This window comes from Neopelma chrysocephalum, unplaced genomic scaffold (assembly GCF_003984885.1).
Source record: "Neopelma chrysocephalum unplaced genomic scaffold, ASM398488v2 Primary Assembly neopelma1_24, whole genome shotgun sequence".
NCBI classification, from domain to species: Eukaryota; Metazoa; Chordata; class Aves; order Passeriformes; family Pipridae; genus Neopelma; species Neopelma chrysocephalum.
The window spans coordinates 16,985,095-17,001,627 of record NW_020897693.1 but is presented as its reverse complement, the minus strand read 5'-3'; the positions used below and the strand labels follow the sequence as shown (position 1 = coordinate 17,001,627).

General features: G+C 43.6%; 1 protein-coding gene across 4 annotated transcripts in view; it reads right to left on the bottom strand.

Annotated features, from left to right (window-relative positions):
• Nucleotides 1–16,533, bottom strand: part of LRP4 (LDL receptor related protein 4) — a 96,255-nt gene that overhangs the window by 66,973 nt on the left and 12,749 nt on the right. For 3 of the 4 annotated variants that reach the window (XM_027705470.1, XM_027705479.1, XM_027705494.1), the window contains exon 1: nucleotides 15,558–15,677. The exons of the other annotated variant lie outside the window; for it this stretch is intronic. In XM_027705470.1, the coding sequence (XP_027561271.1) occupies nucleotides 15,558–15,642 (85 nt within the window). In that variant the 5' untranslated portion in view covers nucleotides 15,643–15,677. Of the gene's footprint in view, nucleotides 1–15,557; nucleotides 15,678–16,533 lie in introns of those variants that run through there. 4 annotated transcript variants of the gene reach the window in all.

Sequence of the window (16,533 nt, the reverse complement as noted above, 5' to 3'; positions counted from 1 at the left end):
CTACCTTGAGAAGTTTCTGCGAGTTTTTTTCAGTTGGACACAGACTTTTTTTCTGTCTTTCCACTTACAACTGGAAGAGTTATATAGTAATCCTTTTCAGTGGTTGTGCAGTAAAATTACTTTTTTCAGTAAGAAAAAAAATATTTCTGTGGTGGGGAAAAAGGCCTTAATATGCAGTTTGTATCTTCACTAAATTTGCTAAATTTTTCTGGTACCTTACACTGCCATTCCCTAACACTGTAAGAACATAACATTTGTTCCTATGGATCATTCTCTAAGTAAGATCATCTGGTACATTTGGACCTTCAGCCAACAAACCTTGCTAAGCCAAGATCAGATCAACTGAAGTCACAATATGCCACTAAGCTACACACTATTATGGTCATGATGGCATTCATCTCAACTTCAGAGGCTGAGCTCAGTTAGATTTCCCATTTTCTGGTCCTTTATTCTGAGGCTGAATGTCGTCCATTAAGTCCAGATTCTGAGAAGTGTGCTTAGAGTTTCGTTACCCTCCCTCCATTTTTTTATTATACACTATCAATGTGGCATTACAAATAGCAACAGCATTCTGGAAATCATTCCCATGTCCCTCCTTATAACTGCATAAACACTTGGCAAACTGAAATACATACAAGATGATTTAGGTATCATCTTTCCATGGGGAAATTATAATCTTCTGCCCTTCATGCTATAATCTAGTTTCTTGATTTCTTTGCCAGATATCCTTCCTAAACAAACCTTCTTCTGTGCACAATAAGCAAAGGACAGGAAGCAGTCTTGATTTGACTATACGTAAGTGATAACACAACTCTCAGGTCCTCCAGAAACATACTGATATTCGCTCAAAACAGAAGAGAAGCTTCAAGACGGTGGTTTTATATACTCATCAGTAATAATACCCTGAAGAGCTCCTAGCCCTCCTTCCCCTACTCTCAGTTCCATGATCCCCATAAGCTGGAACAGCTTTGTGCAGTCTGGTAAATAACAGATAAGGAAAGTGGTCCAGTGAGTGACGAGCTTCAAAAAGATAAAAACTTGAACGATCTTCCAACTCCTCCTCACTCAGCCCAGTTTGATTCCTTCTTTTGCTTCACTGCTTCCAGAAGCATGGCCTTAGAGCCAAACTGACAGAAGCAGTTGGGGTCATTTCCTGTTTAAGGCTCTACAGATGTATTTACTCCAGTGGCTCACAAGTTATTTTCTTCTTACAGTCTGTTTATCAAGTGTTCATACATTTAGAAGTAGGATAGGCATGCTACTCTGCTGAAAATTCTTACGAAAAGGAATAAACACAGTGAATTACATCATTTTATACTTAAGTACAATAAATGTTTAAAAACCCGTAACATTCTAATCTGGGAAAAAGCCACTGACTTTACTGTGCAGAAAAAAAACAGCTCTTAAACAACCAGTCACCATGGTACAGTTCTTTACCCTCATAAGAAAAAAGTCCATAGACTCCAAAGTAAAGTTGCCAACTACCCTTAGAGAGGAAAAAAAAAAAAGACCTAACTATTAGCACTCCTGACCCTACAACCATAGGTAACCTTTATGTCCCAGTCTGCAAAGATGACACTCCCAAGTTAAGTTCTGTACAGCTGATCTCCAAAGGTTATGGGGAAAAACACTTAAGCTATTGGGTAAATACAGCCACTGGAGCCAATCATGTATTCACAGAATTCTACCCAGCAATCTAGCTTGCTGCTACAAAGCAGCAAAAAGGAACATTCAAAAATTACTATTTAAAGCTTGCCACAGCTAAACTATCCCAAGTCAGGAATCCAGGGTTTAACACTTGGATTCCTAACCAAGTCCAAGTTATGCTTCTGTTCTCAAATTTCTTGACCTTTGTGATTACATGGTTAAATACCCATTTGTGATCCATCCTAAGAGCTATTACAGTCAGGATAGGGGAAAGGGTGGAAGAGTCATAGAGGCAGAACAGGTCTTTGCAGCCTTGGTTTAGATATGATGCCCCTCACTAGACTAATGCAAACCGTTTATTGAATATGCTGGCAGACAACAGGAACATGCACTATCTAGGACAAAAAGAGCAACTAAATCCTCTTAGAAGGACATTACATCTGAGAAGAATTTTCACTCTGCCAGTACCAGATCACAGACACAACAAACATGTCTAATTGTGATAATGTTGCATGCAGTGTATCAGAGGAGGGAAAAAGAACAGAGAAAGACAATTTCAACAGAAAGATATTTCAGGGATCGAGAAGACAGGACAAGAAGCATCAACACAGAGAGTAAAAGGCAAAGCATAAGTGGAGCCTCTATTTAGTTTGTTAATCAGTATTTCACTGTGGGTTTTTGTTCTCATTATTTGATACATCTGTCAATTTATTACATGTAGAAATTATTAATTCTTTAGAGTAGGGGTTGTCCTTATTGTACAGACATGCTGCATGTAACATCATGAAGGCTCTGATTTCCATCAGAGTGAATCTTTACGTGATCCAATTGACAATTCATGTGTAAGATTCAGCCTATGTAAATCTTCCCCTTCAGCCTGCCACATATTCATTCAGGGAGAACAGGAATGGTCATTTAGGCAGCCTATGTTTTCCCACAGCTAGCTCTGTCTTCCTTTGACTAACCAGACACTTAGCATCAGCACTGCCATTTCTGCATCAACTCGGAAGGAAAGTGGGATTGTGCTTCCTTTTGTGTGCATGCCCAGGCCAGGCTTGTCAAACCACAATATCATACTGCATCAGCAGAGAGTGGTGGGGAGAGCAAGCAGAACTCTGATCCAGATTCTGCAAAAAAGGGTCAAAAAAACAACCCTCTACTAGACATCAGTCATTTAAAAGGCAAGATTAAGGAAGAAAAGTCAAAGCACTAACAAGGGGATAAAGTCTTTTGTATTTAGATTGACCATTTCTCTGGCAACAACTCACAACATAAGTCTGTGCTAGGCGAACTAAAACAAGATAGTAGGTCTTTGCTTCCAACCTTAATGAATAGAAGTTTCCACCACAAAAGGCATCACCAATTAATGTACTGCACCAATCGCAACATCTGTAAGTTGATCTTTCACCACACTTGGACACTCGTACAGCACTAAGACTGTCATACGAGTACAATACAATAAAGAGATCTATGCTTATATAAACCACAGAAATTGAATCTTGAACTTGAATCCTCACCTTCCCTTGTTTAGAGGGAAAATCTTTCCAAATTACTGCGAAGGCAAAAAAAGAAGCAGCAAGCCAGTGCCAAAAAATTGGTTAGTCTTGCCTCCCTCCATCCTTCCATCAGGTCTATATTGATGAGCTCACTGGAAAGTAATTCGCTCCAGCTTGCCCATACCACACAACCTGTGGTTTCACCATTTTGCAGACCAGTTCTGGGAGCAGATCAACAAGCTGAACTGATTCATCCAGCAGACATCCACACAGACCTATCAAAGGGACAAGGGGGTGAGACCGCCCTTGTGGGGTAACCCACAGTTGCACTAGACTAGGCATAACAAGAAACCACACCCCTGGGCCAAGCAAGCCTAACAGCTAGAGGCCAAGCCACATACACTGCGGGCAGAGGAGAACAATCCTCAGCAGTGACAACATCCTAGCATCCCCACCAAAAAAATTTCTCTCAGAGATATCAAGTTTACTGAAATCTCTGAAAGGAAAAGGCAGCAGGAACAAAAATTTCTAAACCCTTCTCAGTAATATGCCCTTGTAAATCCTTGGAAGTTGCATTCCTAATGCCACCTGAAACAACTGACTGTGTCCCAGGCAAGCCACATCTCTACTGTCCAGCCCATTGTTTAATCATTCTAAGCAGTGTGTATAATTTACAAAGTTTAAACAGGAGAAGAGGACTAAAAAGAGAGGTGAAGGAACAGAGGATAGGAAAACTGATCCATAAGTCATCTCTTCTAGTGTTCATGCAAGAGACATGGATCTGCAGGAAGGTAAGTGGGTGATAATTAGGGACAGTTGGAACATTGTTTATTTCCTACTAGCAAAGACAGCAATTCAGGCGTCCAAGGATAAATCAAATTTCTTAACCAGATGGAAGGCATTTCATTTTCAAACATCATCTATACAACAAGGGACCACAGAAAGAAAGGAGCCAATTCACAAGAGCAACAAGAAAACAAAATTACTAGAGATTTTAGAGACGAGTTCTCATCAAACTCTGCACTTACAAAGAGCCTCATGTTACATCAGAACTCGCACCACATCCCACCACGGTCGATTCAAAGACACTTTTATTGGCAAAACAAGCTCTGCAAGTGTTACCCACATGTAAAAGACAGCACGCTTGAGTTTCTCCCAGAAGCAGATTCAACATATGAAGTGCCTGTCTGCACAGAGATTTTAAACAGAGGGATGTATGGCATGGAGTCCAAAGATAGAAATGAAAATGTTCCAAGGAATAACATTTTATTTCTAGTAAGGTGTTTCCTTGCTCTATTATATTTTATATTTTACTCATAGGATTAAAAGATTTTCTTCCCAGTCTCTCTTTTTACTTCTCATTCCCAGGTATTTATTGTTTGATTCATGGTATTCTCCCTGTATCCAACTTGTAAGCCAAGTTGCACAGGCCAGTTCAGTATTTGGTAAGAGTCTGACTTGATTTTGCACATTTCATTGGTACTATCTGCCAGCATAATAACTTTGCGCAATAACTTGTGGCAGCCCAACTGGCTAGCAAGTTCAGAGTTCTTTTTTTTTGTTACAGAAACTAGCATTCTGGTTTAGATTCTGAATAGTTTCTCAGGTGAATTTTGGATTAAGTTATTTGCTTCATTAGCCTCAAAAGGAGCATCAAACCCCAGAAACAATATTTTCATAGGAATAGACAGTGTTTTCATTTGGTTTCAGCCTATGGTTCTCTAGTACTTTTAGGTGGAGACAACTTTTGCTGCTTTGGCCGAGATTGCATAAAAAGACTTGGTTTTGGTGCTGCTAAGATCAGCAACAGAAATCCTTCCACCCTACTCTGTAGCAATTGTGACATAGATTTCATGGGTTTCGTAATATCATGTCTTTGCACATCTGAAAATAAAAAAGTTAACTTCCCTTTAGTTACATACAGAGCTCTGGAGTTCATTCTAATGGGAATCAAATATTTAATTTGTTCCTGATTAGTATAGGAGGAAAATCTTGTATTCAGTTCTGATGGTTTGAGTAATTAAAATATTGTCTTCCTTTGCTAGGGTCACTACATAGCCAGCACAGCCACACAGAGACTCAAGAATGCAAGGGTGCCTGAGGCTGATTAGTGTGGGGCTGTAGAGGGACCGTGCTGCCTTCCCACCTTAGCTCAGTCCCATCCTGCAACAGATCATGTACTCCTTATGGAGTTACTGTCATTTCCCTCCTATGAGCCATTCCCCTTCTGCTTGTCTCAAAAGGGCACAGAGCCATAAAGCACATACCTTAAAGACTTTGGTATGCAGCCCGCAAGGTCAAAAAAGCTGGCTCCCTAGGCATACCTGGTCTTCTGTGGTATAACTCTGATGGACCTCTTTCCTCACAACACCTCATTAGGCAGTTTTAGCACTGCCACCACATCTAAGATCTTGACATACACCATGCAAAGCATGTTATTATATTGTTCAAGAAAAAGCTCCAAAAAAACCCAGATAACACTCCATGCTTTTCTCAGATTAACCTGCAGGACCAATGCACTGCTGTATATTAGCTAGCAAATGTAGGTGTTTTGGCAGCTGTCCCAGTCACTTAATCGGAAGCCTGAGCTCAGAAGTTGTTTCGCCTGAGTGGGTAAGTCAAGATGTACATACCAAAGATGTCATCTCCCTCCCTTCCTTGCTCGAAGGCTTCTGTCTGAGTACTGTTTATTTTTATCTTACAACTGATGGACTGTATATAGGTTTAATTTGCCCTGTATCTACCATAAATTCTATATTGTAATTGTGTTAGATTTCACCTCATGTACCTGATTAAGCTAAAGAGGGGGGTTTGCCAAGCATTTAAGTACACAAGTGTCTGCCACCCCTCTTCCTTGCCAGTCTGTTCTAAAGCACCTGCAGCACAAAAATTGCTCATAGGTCACTTCTCAAAAAATAATGATCTGAGTTCCTCTTATTCCTCCAGCATACATACCATTATCAAGTTTGCTTCTCCAGCAGAACCAACCAAGAAAAAGTTACTACAGATATCACAGGAATTAACCCCTTTTTTTTTTTAGACATTCCTTTCCATCTTAAAAGTCTGTTCCCAGACTTCTGAAGACTTATGGGTGAAGAACTAACCATAACAAGGCAAGAAAGGAAGTACCAAAACTGACTGGAAAACTTAACCTAAGTAATTGGCTTATTTTGTTCTAGTCTGGACTTTGCACTAAGAGCAACAGAAGATTCCAACTCCTCATCTTCCAGTTCACAGAAAGCAGGTCAGAAACAAGAGAAACCTCAGAGAAACAACAGGCTTCTCCTCTTAGTGAATAAGCTGCTTCAAGCCAAGGAAGTTTGTAGTGGAAGGTTGCAGAAGTCAGGGATCACCAGCATTGTTCCTATGTGAGTACTGGTAGCATAGAAATTACTCAACATAACTGCCAAAGATACGAAGATGACAAAGCTGCCCTTCTAGTAGAGTTGAGGCCCAGGCAGGTGATCCACCTGCTTCAGAGATAAAAGAATCTTATGTCTGGAAAAAAAACCAACAAAAACAAACAACAAAAAACCCCAAACAAACAATTAATGCCCAAAAAGCCTAAAGGTCTTCTGTTGCTTAAGGTAATGCTGACTGCAGGTCTGAATTCTTCCTTGCACTCAAAAATGCAGCTAACAAAGGCCTATAGACAGTATTGATTCATGAGCAGTGACAGTTCAAACTGGAACATATGAGGTTGTGGTGGAGATAACCATGAAGGAATCAGCTGTTCATGAGTCAATACCCTCTTGCAGCTGCCATTCACTGGATCAGGGAAGAAGTCAGATCCAGAGGCAGTCTTCCCTAAGATAGCAAAGGGCCGTAACCACACTAACCAGACAAATCAGTCCTTCCCTGTTTCCAAGTCAATGCTCGAGAAAAATCCCTTCACCACTTTGACTCTGCATGGATACAGCTCTCAGCTCAACCTGCTCTTTCCTTGTATTAAATTTAGGTCTGTTTGCAGGGCAATGACTACTGCTCTTGTCAGGAGACTCAACCTAGTCTCCCACCTACTCCTACATCATGCTTTCTAAGCTTCAGTCACTGAATACTTCTACTTGAGATCCATGACAAAAATATAGATAGCCCACTAGCAGTCCTAGTTACCAATGACTATTCTCTCCTGCTTCTTAGATATTAAAGTCTCCAGAATGGCAGCCTCCAATCTTTCTCCTCTTTCCCATGCCACAAACACTCCAGTTTTCTCTCACAGGTAGACTCATTACGTTTTTCCTCATGCTAATAGTTATTATGCTGATCAAGGGCCTTTTATAAAGGCAGCACAAATTAGTGGTACATCCTTCAGCCATAAGAAACTCAATTCAGGCTTTTCAGGAGTAGCAGGCTTCAAAAATCACAGTGAGAAGAACACAATCTCTGAGGCCTCAAAAACCTCACTTCTTCAATTTGTCAAGCTTGAAGAAGTGGCAAAGTCTGAATAACAAAGAAAGGATGTCAGTAAAGCTGGCTTCCTCTTAACAAATGCAATTTTAAATCAGAGAATTAGCCCACCTCCTGCTTCATCCTCAGAAGCTCGGAAAAGAACCAGGAAATTACAACCCTAAGACTTCTCTTTTTTTTTTTCCCCCTGCCCTCACAGTTGCAAAGAAAGGATTTGACTATTCAGCAGTTATGGAAATTCAGAACTAAAATTGGGTGGGAGCACAAAAAAAAAATGAAGGTGTGTCTTTTATTTATTCTAATCCTAGATCCCATGAGACAGTTCTGATACAGTGAATGGCTGCACCTTAAGCAAGAACCTGTCCCAGACACTACCAGCTGTCACCAAGTCAAATGAACTGACGGAGCTGGAGATTCAGGCCAAAGGAGCAGAGTGTGTATTTCCCTCTAAACCTTCATAGTCACACAATGCTTCTTATGAGCCCTTCAGAGGAGGAGGACGAGAATATCACGTGTCTGTGTTTTAACAGTTCACACTAGCGACTCACTGTTTCACACAGTGATTCTTAATGGAGACAAGGAAGAGAAGTAGGCTCCTTTTCCAGGAAAGGTGCCATTTTTTGCTACCAGACAATGCTTCTGTATCTAAACTCCTTACCAAACCCAAAGTAATCTCCTAATCTCATTTTATGCTTTTATCCAGGCAATCATCTCCAACCTCCCAGCTCCTCTCTTCAATTCTGGCCTCCCATTTCATACACTTTTTCAGATTGTATTGTCCTCCAAAATATCCTCCTGGACATCCCACTCAGAAATCCTTCTGGCTGTAAGTGCTCCTAAGGCTGACAGGTCCCATATTCCACAACTGCATATAGCTTCATCACCACCTCTATCTCATGGGCTCACCATCTCAATGTTATGCTAACATCAGTCTCCCTTTTCCACCTCTGCCCTCATTGCCAAGTTCCTGATATTTCATAAAATCATCCCATTAGGTAAGGGACTCTACTGCGGGTCCCTAACAAGTTAAGTGTTTCCCTGCCTCAGCAGGGAAATTCTGCTCAGTTCTCATCTTCACTTTCAAAATTTCCATATTTTATGCTACCTAATTAACAACTCTTTCTGCCATCAGATCCTATATAATTACTCCCCTTGGATTTCCTTACACGACTCTTTTGTTCCTTTGCCAGCTCAAGTCCTTGGCTCTCATTTCCAAAATGCCTATCTTTGCTTCTGTTAATACCTGTACTCCTGTATACCTTCTTCTCATGGTTTACACTATTGCATCTGCTTCCTCATCCTTATTTAACAGTTACCAGCTTTCAGTAGTCTTTGATGCACACTCCTACCCAAAACCCCTCTCTATCTTTGTTCTAAGAAGTGATTGGAATGAAAAACTTTAGAAGCTTTTCCCATTAAATCAAAGATAAAGGAAATTTGATTAGAAAGCTATGCCATTTTAATATTGACCTTATTTATTCCAGTAGAATTATCACATCCCTGATACTTATCAGATGTCAGATGTCCAATTTAGAATATAAACCTTTTGGGGCAAATGTAGCCTCTTCCTCCATGTAACAAAGAGCCACAGCACTTAAACCAATCCTTAAGGTAAGAAAAACATCTCAGAAAGTCAAAGAACTTCATTTTGCCAAGAGCAGCACCATTCCATATACTGTGACTTGGAAATGACCAGAGAAGTTGAAAGTCCTCACTCTTTGAAACTTCTAAATGCAAGAATAGGGTTCCCCTCAACAGAAATAATGTCTGACCATGTCTGAGAAGAGAGGAACTGAGTACAGAATGAACTAAAAAAGTTTTTCCATGGTATCTCTAGCCCCTTCCTGCCTCAAGTCTACAAAGCCATCACTTATCCACTTCAAAACAGCAGGAGAGTCACTTCTTTTTTCCTTCTCTCTCCAGAAGGAGCACAGCAGAAATAAACCTTGAGTGATAAATTATGCATCACTTTTGTGTGGCTGCCTCTTGGCTAGACGGGAAATTTTTCTCCCAAAGCCTTTTGTTTCCAGCTTTGATCCTAGTGTTGGATCCGCTCTGTTCAGCTTTCCCTCAGCATGGAGGTGAAGGGAAAGCTGACACAGGCCAAGTTCAGGCTTACTGCAAGTCACAGTCAGATCTTCCATTAGCCTTCTCCCCTCCCCCTTCCCAACTGGAACTCTCCTTGAGTTTGAAAAGATCCTATTAAACATTTTTCAGAGGGCCTACAGAGGATACATTATTTTGATGGATGCTGGGACTAAAGGAGGAGGATTTCTAAGTACAGTGAAATAATGGAGTTTGTTCTAACGGGTTTAAGAGATGCCCGGGGGCACCAAGTAAGTTCCTTCACTGCAAATCAAAAACACAGAAGACCAGAAAATGGAGCTGAACAACTAAACGCCAGGAAGCAGGGAAATCGGGCTCTATTTAACTGCTGCTCTTGGTTACAGCCAACTTCGGGCTGCTTGGAAAAACAGCACACACACACATCACTGGCACAAACTTAACAGGAGAAAACAAAGAGACAACAGGGGTCAAACTGGGGGTGGCAATAGGAGAAGGATGCAAGGCTGGGTCCCCACCCCCTACCAGAGAGTCGGATCAATTATCCTTGAATACTAACAAGATTTCTGATTAAAGAACTGCTGCTATGCAATAGAAATAGAAAGCTGCAGCAGCTGGGAGGGGCTGTCAGGCAGTAACAAAGAGACACAGAAGACTATGCCCTGCTAGGGCATGCTGAGGAAGTCACTATGCTGGTAGCCAGAAGAGTAAAACTTCACCTTGACACTACAGAATATAGGGTCTGTTTTCAGGCAAGTATGTTCTCTACTGGAAGCTTTGCTGGACAACAGTTCTTTACACAACCTCATCACTGTAGTACAGGGAAACGAATCCTTTAGTACCCCTTCCAGGGGAAAAATCTGGTGCTTTTTACTTCTGAGTACTGCGACACCAGAAAGTTGCAATCAACATACAACAGCTTGAGAAACAAGAATGCACTGTCTTTGGTCATACACTTTTTGACAAAACCGCAGTTGGCAGTACCAGCATTGAATACGCATGTACATTACTGTCTGATAATCTTAATGGTGTGTGACTTGCTGACTGGTGGCTAATACCAGAAGAACCTAATCACCTAAGAACATCATGACAGACAAAGCTTCTGTTACTACTTTTCACAACCCACAGGTGTACTAATATGAAGCATTTTGCTATACGCATGTATCTCATACCATCAGAATCAGGCTCATGGCTGTTCAATCCCCTTTTTTATTTTTCTTCTATTTTAAATAACAAACACGGTTCCCTGATGTGAGGAGTTTCAGTCATCCACAATTTAGCAATGCAAAAGTCGACAAATATCAGCTCCATTTAATGTTAATACAGTCTTTATGAAAACTTATTTTCCTGCCCTTACATAGCGAGTCTCCTTTCATCTAGGCTCACAGCAGCCAAGGAGATCTGCTCCTCACAGAAACACTGACTCCCTCAGATTAAATATACAGGCTGGAATGCTTCAGCATTTAACAGACAGTTCTGCATAACAGAGGCAAAAAAAACATGCCAGGAAAGCTGAAAAACCTGAACACAAATTCACCCACAACATGAGGACAGTCAAATGCTCACAGGTAACAATCCCAGAGTGATCAGGTATATAGCATGAATAAACCACAAGCCTACAGAATCACAAACCCCTGAATCCATATAGTTGCTACCTTTAGTACAGGGAAACTAAAATCTAGAGGGAATATAGATATAAGAAAGAAGATATTCAAGAAGAATTACAGTGCCCAGTCTTCACCCAGTAGAGACAAAAAAATCCCATAAAAGAGTAATACCTAACAAAACAGCCATAGCAAAGAACCACTGGCACTAGAGACACAAAAGCAAGAGCCTAACCATCAAGGACAATAGATTCATAAAGGAAAACTACAATTAGTGTTTTCTGGCACTTGTGTGAAACACAGACAGCCACTAAATACAGTATGCCAATTAATGGAGGGGGTTTGTTGGACGCCAGAGCTCCAGTTCTGGATGTTTTATCAGATAAAGCCAATCATCTTAAAGACGGTCAGTTTAAGTGTGCATATATATATCATCTTATTATGTAAACCCCTCCAAGATAACCTAAGCTGGAAATAACAGAGGACTAGAGAAATTACATATCCACTTTTCTAGTACATTTCTTTTAACAACACATTACTTACCAATTCAACCTTTCCAAGAGAGGGTCAGTAAAACTTTGTGGTTTTATGAATCTTTTGATCATCAGCAAGAGAAGCAGAATTATTATTAAAAAGAGAAATAGCCACAAGTCACAGACAGCAGAGGAATACAATGAAGGTGTAAGATGTGCTTCCTTTACAAACCTATTTTTAAAACCTTGACTGGTTTTTAAGATAATATCTCTTTATCAGCTTTTTTAAGTGTTATGAAGCATATATTCTATTGTGTTCAACGGTAAGTTGCATTCTACAGCAAATGGAGTTGGCCTTGGGCAAGACAATTTCTACTTCACTTCCCACATTTACAAAACAAGGATAATATTTGCCTATTTCACAAGAGCGCAGGAAGATTCAAGAGCATTATCAGACTACAGATCATTCTCATAGAATTAATGTTATAACTATTTTTTAATGTTAATTTCACCAGTCTGGAGAACTACAGGTTTTTAGGAGTAAAAACAAAATACAAATCACTTTAACTTCTTTTTCTAGTTCACATACAGCAAGTACTGCCTTCTGGTTTGAACTACAGATGACTGGATAATGTTTATATCCAATCACTTTTTCTTCTGTAACTTCAATGAACACAATGTTGGGCAACAGCTCCAAGTTTTCTGAAATCTCATTTTGTGGCCCACAGGAACAGAATATGCCTCTTCAAGGTCCACAAGACACATTGGAAATGCAAGCACTTCATGTAACTAAGAACCTATTAATTTTCTTTCTGCATACACCCACACTCCCATGATACAAGAAGGGATTCTCTATTGCACAAAACAGTGTTAAAACACACAACTGAAAGCTTTTGGAAAGAGAATATAAAAGAAAATTGCTTATATACACTATTAACTTCATACTGGAATATTTGTGCTGTATGCTTTTCTACCGAGATCTAGTAAAAAAACCAACAAAAACAAAACCCCACCAAAATAAAACAGAACAAAAAAACCCCACTGTATGTCAGCATTCTGCAGTACCTTACTCTTCATTTTAGAAGTGTAAGGATGTTACTCAGTGCCATCAGCACTTTGAAAAAAAGAAACAATCAAGATAATTCAGGATGATCATGAGATCTGTGAGTATCATCCAACCTGACCATCAGTAAACCCTGGCACTCTCAGCACACCCAGGAAGTAGAACATTATCAGCTCCAAGCTGACAATAAGAAAATGGGTGTTTTGCACTTGGTTGAGAGTGGAAGAACCAACAGCAATGCCAAGCACACGTAATTGAGATTGTGATTCCCACTGCAAACTACACTTCTACAAAGGTATTGCTTTCAGGCTTGTGACTGTAAAATGTAGTCAAGATGTTTGGGAAGTGAAGTTCTGATATTAACAATTTATTTTGCTGGCAGAGCTCCAGGAGCCAGAACAGCAAACACATTACCCAGACAGGTTCTGTGACATTCTGTAGTTATACTAACACAGACCATCTTAGCATGAGGTCCTCCTGCACACCATCCACCAGCAGTGCATGCCATTAGTGTTAAATTCTCTATGTATATCCATTTTCGCCTGTAACACACTCTTCCAAGAGCTCTTCCAAGGATACTTGCAGACCTCTTTCGATGGTTTTGGGGTTTTTTTTTGGCACAGACTTCTCCAGTTTTAACTGCCACTATCCACTCATCATCATGGCTAGGTTTCGCGAACGAAGATTTGGGAAGGGTTCTACCCACGTTTGTTGCAAGAGCGTTGGTGGCTAAAAAGGCCAATACGAGAAAGGCATGTCCGGTTGCAAAAGGCACAGCAGAAAGACTCCTTAGATGGTATATTCTGCAAGGCACGATTCTTTCTGCGTTGTCTTTTCTCCTCAAGGGTGATCCTGCGTGCTTTCTCAAAAGCATCAGCAGCGTTATAGATGGGCCACTATCCACTACATGAGAGTCAAAGGTCAATCTTGCAGACTTGTACACTTTCGCTCCTGTACTGAGGCAGAGTACAGGATTTCTAACGATTTACCTGTTTGGCATCGTGAGTTCTGTGGCTGTCAATGCTTTATGACAGTTAAGCTGTACACTATCCCTGGAGGTACTTCTAAAGGACAATGTTGAAAAATTTCTAAGTAAGGGAAGGAACACTGACTGACTCATCGCAAATTTTGGCATTTTGTCTGCCACCTCCATCCTGACACCTCCTCATGTTTTTCCTTGCTTTAAACAGGAAAAAGATTGCTTAGGAATCGTGTCCTTATCTTTCCTCCACATCTTTCCATGGAGGAAAGAGGATATTTACTTCTGGAAGTAGTTGGCACGTCCAATCATAAACTCCCACTTATATAACAAGAGGATACATGAAAGTGCACTGATGGGAAAACTACTTGAAAGAGAGAGAGAGACTGCCATAAAAAAGTATCCTAGAGACATCAAGGCACAACCACCTACTAGCAAACCTGCATTTTACAATCAGACATCTCCCACATGGCTGTTAACAACCCAGACACATTAACTAGGAGCACCTGGGTAACAGCCAAAATAAAGCACATCCAGATCTGCACCTAAACTAAGATCTATGGTTTAGATCCTTCTCACTCCTAGATGGCAGCTGAGTATCTGTGTGGCATTTGGGAACTTAAGAGTACTTCTGGCTTCTAAAAAGCAGACTTTCTGATACACAGAACTATGGCCCTCTCTAGTCAGTCTTTCCAAGCTGGCTGAGCACATTCTTCAAAGCTGCCTGCAATTAGGTTTCTTGTTAGAAGAGAAGTAATATTACTTGAAACCCAAACTCTCTCTGATCGTGCCCCAGGGGCAATACTTGTAGAATGATGGAGGTCAGCAGCACTACTGCAAATGCTTCCTGTAATTTCAGAGTAGCACAGGAGAAAACGGATGGGTGAAATTATACAGCAGCTGCCAAAGGAGTGAAGGAAGAGAAATGAGGTACGTATCTCTTCTCCATACCCCTCCCCCAAAAGCCTTCTAACTTTTTATAAACAATTCCACGAACCGTTTAGATGTTTTCTTCTCCACTGGGCGCACTTGTAAAATAGAGCTCCACCGTACAACACGAAGAAACAGCAGATGCTTTTCAGTTAATGGAGCAACCACAAAGATAAAGTTTCCATGGGCGAGACTTGATGGAACTACCTCCCGGCTTGCTAAGAGCGCAGCGAAGCCCTCCCCTCGCCACTACTTTTGGTACTGCTCCTGCCCCAGCCCCGCTCTGCCAGGGCGCTGCGGGAGGACTCCCAGTCCCCGCCGAGGGGAGACAGGTAGCCCGGGGCGCCACCGCAGAGCCGGACTGTACCTTTAAGGGGCCCGTCGCGGCGGGTGCGCGGCTGCATTCCTACTCCGGAGCGGCGGCTGTCCCGACACGCCGGGCACGGCAGCCTCCGAGGCAACCTGCGCGCCCGCCCCGGCCCGGCCCGCCGCTCGCACCGCGGGAACAAAGCCCGCGCCCGCCGCCAAACTTCCGCGGGGGGCAGCGGCCGCGTGGGCTCTGCGGACTCTCGCTGGGGAGAGAGTCCGCCGGCCAGGGCAGCGCCGCTCCGGGACCCGCGCTCTGGCCTGCCGGGAGACCCCGCCGGCTCCGGCCCGCCGCGCCGGGGCACGGGCAAGGCGAGAGCGCCGCGTCCGGGCGCAGGACGGGGCGCGGACAAAGCGCAGCGGCGGGGCAGGGCAGGGCAGGGCTCCCCGCCCGGCGGCGCGGGCAGGTGAGCGGCGCGGCCGGGCGGGAATCACTACCCGGGAGAGGGATCCCCGCCGACGAGCCCGGGACGGCAGCTGGGCCCCCCGCGCTGCCGCGGGGCAGAGGGTGCCGCGGCAGCCGCTTACCTCTGGAGCGTAGCAGCGCTCCCAGCAGCACCAGCAGGAGCTGCGGAGGCGCGGGCAGGAGACAACCCCCGCCGCGCCGCCTCATGGTGGCAGCGCCCCGGCCCCGCGCCTGGGCCGCCCGCAGCGACGTCGCGAGCTCCTCCTGCGCGGAGCACCCGGCACGACCACTCCTCACTCCTTCGCAGCTGCCGCAACACCGGGGCCAGGGGCTCGTTCCCCGCTCCGCCCGGCCGAGGCCCGGCCCCGGAGGAGGAGCCCCGCCGGGGCAGCCCCCGCCCCGCTCCCCCCAGCGCCGAGGCACTTCGCAAACTTTCGGCGCGGCAAAGGCGGTCCCGGGGCTGTGGCTCCGCAGCGAGGCACACACCTCCCTTCGCCACTCCCTAGAGCTGCCGCCGGCAACTGCGGCGAGACCCTTCGGCTCTCCCAGCGCCCCCGGACCCGCTCCACCCTTGCCGACGGCGGGGAAGCCCTTTCTAACGCGGCCCTGCTGCTCGAGACTGTCGGTGCCGGCTCTCCCTGTCCCAATTTCCGCAGCGCCGCCCAGGAGCATCGCTCGGGGCTCTCGGCTGCCCGCCGCAGAGCTGCCCGGTATCCTCCGGTCCCCGCGCGTTGCCACCGCTTCCCGGCTTGTGCCAGCTATCTGTACCCAAGACAAATCGCAGAGCCCTTGTCCCTGTCCCATCCTCGTTTGCCAAACGCCCTTCGAAAGGGAAACATTCACGAGCCCTTTGTCCGGCATACATGTTGCTACCGAAGAGAAACGTATGATTTTTCCCTCCGTCCATGACAACCATTCTGCTCTTTGGTGTTTTCCTTATAGCCGCCGCGTCCGAAGACAACTGACTACGTACGAATTTCGGATGCCCTAAAAAAAAGAGCTAGGGTCGTTTCCTGTAGGAGTAGAAATTAACACTTGGACAATTGGCTTATGTGCCTTCTGCTTTTACTACATTAAAAAGCAGACAGGCATTCACTG